At 62.6% G+C, this 6,057-nt stretch overlaps 1 protein-coding gene across 1 annotated transcript in view; it reads right to left on the bottom strand.

Moving 5' to 3' along the window:
• Positions 1-6,057, bottom strand: part of LOC116937462 (cytosolic carboxypeptidase 4-like) — a 45,875-nt gene continuing 39,818 nt past the window's right edge. The window contains exons 11-16 of the mRNA XM_076056971.1: positions 5,407-5,587; positions 3,657-3,786; positions 3,143-3,268; positions 2,361-2,537; positions 629-756; positions 1-356 (exon numbers count right to left, since the gene is read on the bottom strand). Coding sequence (XP_075913086.1) covers positions 116-356; positions 629-756; positions 2,361-2,537; positions 3,143-3,268; positions 3,657-3,786; positions 5,407-5,587 — 983 coding nt within the window. The 3' untranslated portion in view covers positions 1-115. The remainder of the gene's footprint in view (positions 357-628; positions 757-2,360; positions 2,538-3,142; positions 3,269-3,656; positions 3,787-5,406; positions 5,588-6,057) is intronic.

The following is a 6,057-nucleotide window of genomic DNA, read 5'->3' as shown; positions in this document are numbered from 1 at the left end:
CCCACCCACCCACTCGCTCAGCCGCCCGCCCGCCCCTCGTGAGAGCGACGTCACAGGGTGCGGAACGAGCGAAGCGCTGGAGACCTCGAACGTCACGACCTCCCCCCGCCACGGCTCAGAGGTCACCGGAGTCGTAGGTCACGACCCCCGGCCGTATGGCCAGCGCCGCGACCTCCGAGGGGTCGTGGTGCGGGGTCGTGGCGGGGTCAAAGTCGGGCTCGGGGTCGCTCAGCAGGAGGTCGTCCAGGAAGTCGTCGGGCCCGGAGGAGTCGCTGCAGGCGCTGTAGTCCGGCTCCTCGTCGCACGGCGCCTCTTCCTCTTCCTCCTCCACCTCCTCGTCCACCCCCACCACAGCGCTGGGGGACACACGGGGGGGGGGGGGGGGAGACGCTCGGCCACTCACTCAACCGCTCATGCAGTCACTCACTCACTCGCTGAACGAGTGAGTGAGTGAATGATTCGTGAATTGTGTCTGCCCCCGTGACTTCCCCATGTCTCCTCCGTACGTGCCCCAAGTATCTCCACCCGTGTCTCCATCCGTGCCTCCTCCAGTGTCTCCCCCCCGTGTCTCCCCCGTGTCTCCATCCGTGCCTCCTCCAGTGTCTCCCCCCCGTGTCTCCCCGCGTACCGGAGGGCGCTGTCTCCCGGTGTCCACGCGTTGTCCCCGCCGTGTCCCAGGCGCGGACGAAGGCGGAGGAGAGCAATGCAGAAACACTCCCCCATCTCCTGCAGCTCACGCAGACCCAGCTGGAGACCCTGGGAGCGTGATAGAAACACGCTCACCCACCCACCGACCCATCCTCTCACTCACTCACTTACTCACTCACTCACCCACCGACCCGTCCTCTCACTCACTCACTCACCCGTCCACCTGTAAATGTGTCCCTGGATAACTCACCAACTCATTCTCACCACCACCAGCATCACCGCTCACCCTGTAGGGACCGTGGTCACACCCACAGTAGGTGGTCTCCATGGTGTAGGAGGTCCACTCACCTTGTAGGGACCGTGGTCACACCCACAGTAGGTGGTCTCCATGGTGTAGGAGGTCCACTCACCCTGTAGGGACCGTGGTCACACCCACAGTAGGTGGTCTCCATGGTGTAGGAGGTCCACTCACCCTGTAGGGACCGTGGTCACACCCACAGTAGGTGGTCTCCATGGTGTAGGAGGTCCACTCACCTTGTAGGGACCGTGGTCACACCCACAGTAGGTGGTCTCCATGGTGTAGGAGGTCCACTCACCTTGTAGGGACCGTGGTCACACCCACAGTAGGTGGTCTCCATGGTGTAGGAGGTCCACTCACCTTGTAGGGACCGTGGTCACACCCACAGTAGGTGGTCTCCATGGTGTAGGAGGTCCACTCACCCTGTAGGGACCGTGGTCACACCCACAGTAGGTGGTCTCCATGGTGTAGGAGGTCCACTCACCTTGTAGGGACCGTGGTCACACCCACAGTAGGTGGTCTCCATGGTGTAGGAGGTCCACTCACCTTGTAGGGACCGTGGTCACACCCACAGTAGGTGGTCTCCATGGTGTAGGAGGTCCACTCACCCTGTAGGGACCGTGGTCACACCCACAGTAGGTGGTCTCCATGGTGTAGGAGGTCCACTCACCTTGTAGGGACCGTGGTCACACCCACAGTAGGTGGTCTCCATGGTGTAGGAGGTCCACTCACCTTGTAGGGACCGTGGTCACACCCACAGTAGGTGGTCTCCATGGTGTAGGAGCTTCACTCACCTTGTAGGGACCGTGGTCACACCCACAGTGGGTGGTCTCCATGGTGTAGGAGCTTCACTCACCTTGTAGGGACCGTGGTCACACCCACAGTAGGTGGTCTCCATGGTGTAGGAGGTCCACTCACCTTGTAGGGACCGTGGTCACACCCACAGTAGGTGGTCTCCATGGTGTAGGAGGTCCACTCACCTTGTAGGGACCGTGGTCACACCCACAGTAGGTGGTCTCCATGGTGTAGGAGGTCCACTCACCTTGTAGGGACCGTGGTCACATCCACAGTAGGTGGTCTCCATGGTGTAGGAGGTCCACTCACCTTGTAGGGACCGTGGTCACACCCACAGTAGGTGGTCTCCATGGTGTAGGAGGTCCACTCACCTTGTAGGGACCGTGGTCACACCCACAGTAGGTGGTCTCCATGGTGTAGGAGGTCCACTCACCTTGTAGGGACCGTGGTCACACCCACAGTAGGTGGTCTCCATGGTGTAGGAGCTTCACTCACCCTGTAGGGACCGTGGTCACACCCACAGTAGGTGGTCTCCATGGTGTAGGAGCTTCACTCACCTTGTAGGGACCGTGGTCACACCCACAGTAGGTGGTCTCCATGGTGTAGGAGGTCCACTCACCTTGTAGGGACCGTGGTCACACCCACAGTAGGTGGTCTCCATGGTGTAGGAGCGCCGCACTCCCAGCTCCCTCCAGGCCACCACGCGGGCTGTGGCGTCGCGCGACCGCTCCACCAGGAAACGCGACGAGCGCTCCGAGAACATCGGAGCGCTCGTCGCCAGCAGGCGCGCCAGCGTCTAGCAGGGAGCGGGGTAGACGAGTGGGGGGGGGGTAGCTGGGTGGGTAGCTGGGTGGGTGGGTAGCTGGGTGTGTGAGTAGCTTGGTGTGTGAGCCTCTGAGTGGGTGGGTAGCTGACCTGGTAGCTGGGTGGGTAGCTGGGTGGGTAGCTGGGTGGGTGGGTAGTTGGGTGGGTGGGTAGCTGGGTGTGTGAACCTCTGAGTGGGTGGGTAGCTGGGTGTGTGAGTAGCTGAGTGTGTGAGTAGCTTGGTGTCCGAGTAGCCGAGTGGGCAGCTGAGTGGGTGGGCAGCTGAGTGGGTGGGTACCCGAGTGGGGGGGGGTGGGGGGTTAGCTGGGTGGGTAGGTGAGTGGGTGGGTAGGTGAGTTGGTGGGTAGTTGGGTGGGTGGGTAGCTGGGTGGGTGGGTAGCTGGGTGGGTGGGTAGCTGGGTGTGTGAGCCTCTGAGTGGGTGGGTAGCTGACCTGGTAGCTGGGTGGGTAGCTGGGTGGGTAGCTGAGTGTGTGAGTAGCTGAGTGTGTGAGTAGCTTGGTGTCCGAGTAGCCGAGTGGGTAGCTGAGTGGGTGGGTAGCCGAGTGGGTAGCCAGGTGGGTAAGCGAGCGGCTCACCCTGTAGCTCGAGTCCTCGCTGACACAGTTGGCGCCCAGCTCCGAGTACCACAACGTCTCCCGCAGGCTGCAGCCGTACAGGAAGACGTTCTTCTTGCTCGAGTGGCCGTGGTAGTCGCAGAACACCTGCGGCACCGGAGACACGGATACACACGGGGACACGGAGACACGGACACACACGGGGACACGGAGAGACACACGGAGACACGAGGACACGGAGAGACACACGGGGACACGGAGAGACACACGGAGACACGAGGACACGGAGAGACACACGGGGACACGGAGACACGGACACACACGGGGACACGGAGACACGGACACACACGGGGACACGGACACACACGGGGACACGGAGAGACACACGGAGACACGGGGACACACGGAGACAATCAGTCCATCAAGTCGCTCACCCACCCGACCCCACCCACCCACCCGACCCCACCATACCCACCCACCCACCCACCCCACCCACCCACCCCACCCACCCACCCACCCCCCCCACCCCACCCACCGCGGGCGTGTGTCCCACGCTGGCGAGGTAGAGCAGCAGGCCCTTGCTGTGGTACACGGTGGGCGCCCGCTCTGGGCAGGGAGACCTCCACTGGCGGTTCAGATCCTCGCCGCTCAGAGCGCAGCGGTGCCTAAGTGGGGGCAGGGGGGCACAGGCGCAAGGGCCCCGGGCGGCCTCCAACACGGCGCCAGGGCAAGTGCACCGTGGCAGACGGACGCGAGGCAAAGGCCTCGCCCCCGCGTAGGTGCGGCGGCGGTGACGGCGGCGCCTACGAAGGCCGGCACCGCACCCGGCCGCCTTTGTCTCCCCAGTGGCGATGTTCACACCGGGTACTCGCACACACGCAGACTCACACAGACATCCGCACAGAGCGTGTGGTGAGCGTGTGGTGAGTGTGTGTGTCTCTCTGTGTGAGGTGAGTGTGTGGTGAGTGTGTGGTGAGTGTGTGGGTCTCTCTGTGTATTGAGTGTGTGGTGAGTGTGTGGTGAGTGTGTGTGTCTCTCTGTGAGGTGAGCGTGTGGTGAGTGTGTGGGTCTCTCTGTGAGGTGAGTGTGTGGTGAGTGTGTGTGTCTCTCTGTGAGGTGAGCGTGTGGTGAGTGTGTGGTGAGTGTGTGGGTCTCTCTGTGTGGTGAGTGTGTGGTGAGTGTGTGTGTCTCTCTGTGTGGTGAGTGTGTGGTGAGTGTGTGGGTCTCTCTGTGTGGTGAGCGTGTGGTGAGCGTGTGGTGAGTGTGTGGGTCTCTCTGTGTGGTGAGCGTGTGGTGAGCGTGTGGGTCTCTGTGAGGTGAGCGTGTGGTGAGCGTGTGGTGAGCGTGTGGCGAGCGTGTGGGTCGGTGGTGAGTCTGTGGTGAGAGTGTGGTGAGTCTGTGGGTCTCTCTGTGTGGTGAGCGTGTGGTGAGTCTGTGGGTCTCTCTGTGTGGTGAGCGTGTGGTGAGTCTGTGGGTCTCCATGCGGCGGCGAGAGCGTGGTGAGCGTGCGGTGAGCGCACGGCGAGAGCGTGGTGAGAGCGTGGTGAGCGTGGTGAGAGCGTGGTGAGAGCGTGGTGAGCGTGTGGTGAGCGTGGTGAGAGCGTGGTGTGAGCGTGGTGAGCGTGGTGAGAGCGTGGTGAGAGCGTGGTGTGAGCGTGGTGAGCGTGGTGAGAGCGTGGTGAGAGCGTGGTGAGCGTGGTGTGAGCGTGGTGAGCGCGTGGTGAGCGTGGTGAGAGCGTGGTGAGAGCGTGGTGAGCGTGGTGAGAGCGTGGTGAGGGCGTGGTGAGAGCGTGGTGAGCGTGGTGTGAGCGTGGTGAGCGTGGTGTGAGCGTGGTGAGCGTGGTGAGCGCGTGGTGAGAGCGTGGTGAGCGTGGTGAGCGTGGTGAGAGCGTGGTGAGAGCGTGGTGTGAGCGTGGTGAGCGTGGTGTGAGCGTGGTGAGGGCGTGGTGAGCATGGTGAGGGCGTGGTGAGCGTGGTGAGAGCGTGGTGAGAGCGTGGTGAGCGTGGTGAGCGTGTGGTGAGAGCGTGGTGAGAGAGTGGTGAGCGTGGTGTGAGTGTGGTGAGCATGGTGAGAGCGTGGTGTGAGCGTGGTGAGCGTGGTGAGAGCGTGGTGAGAGCGTGGTGAGCGTGGTGAGCGCGTGGTGAGAGCGTGGTGAGCGTGGTGAGCGTGGTGTGAGTGTGGTGAGCGTGGTGAGCGCGTGGTGAGCGCGTGGTGAGAGCGTGGTGAGCGTGGTGTGAGCGTGGTGAGCGTGGTGTGAGTGTGGTGAGCGTGCCAGGGTCCTCACGCTCCGCTGGCCACGCCGTCCGGGTTGAGCATGGGCAGCACGCGGAAGACGTAGGCGAGGCGCAGGGCCCGGGCCTCCACGCTGGGGCCCAGCAGGAAGCCCAGAGAGCCGCGCATCACCCAGCTGCTGTTGGACTCCCCGGGGTGGACACGGGCAGAGAGCAGCACGCACGGGCGGCGCCCTGCGCACCACGCGGGGAGATACACAGTGGGTACGTGTGGAGTGAGATACACAGTGGGTACGTGTGGAGTGAGACACACAGTGGGTACGTGTGGAGTGAGATACACAGTGGGTACGTGTGGAGTGAGATACACAGTGGGTACGTGTGGAGTGAGACACACAGTGGGTACGTGTGGAGTGAGATACACAGTGGGTACGTGTGGAGTGAGATACACAGTGGGTACGTGTGGAGTGAGACACACAGTGGGTACGTGTGGAGTGAGATACACAGTGGGTACGTGTGGAGTGAGATACACAGTGGGTACGTGTGGAGTGAGACACACAGTGGGTACGTGTGGAGTGAGATACACAGTGGGTACGTGTGGAGTGAGATACACACAGTGGGTACGTGTGGAGTGAGATACACAGTGGGTACGTGTGGAGTGAGATACACACACAGTGGGTACGTGTGGAGTGAGATACACAGTGGGT

This window comes from Petromyzon marinus, chromosome 79 (genome assembly GCF_048934315.1).
Source record: "Petromyzon marinus isolate PM22_M1 ecotype Great Lakes invasive population chromosome 79, UKy_Petmar_22M1.pri1.0, whole genome shotgun sequence".
Taxonomy (NCBI): Eukaryota; Metazoa; Chordata; class Hyperoartia; order Petromyzontiformes; family Petromyzontidae; genus Petromyzon; species Petromyzon marinus.
This window is presented reverse-complemented; position numbering and strand designations above follow the sequence as displayed.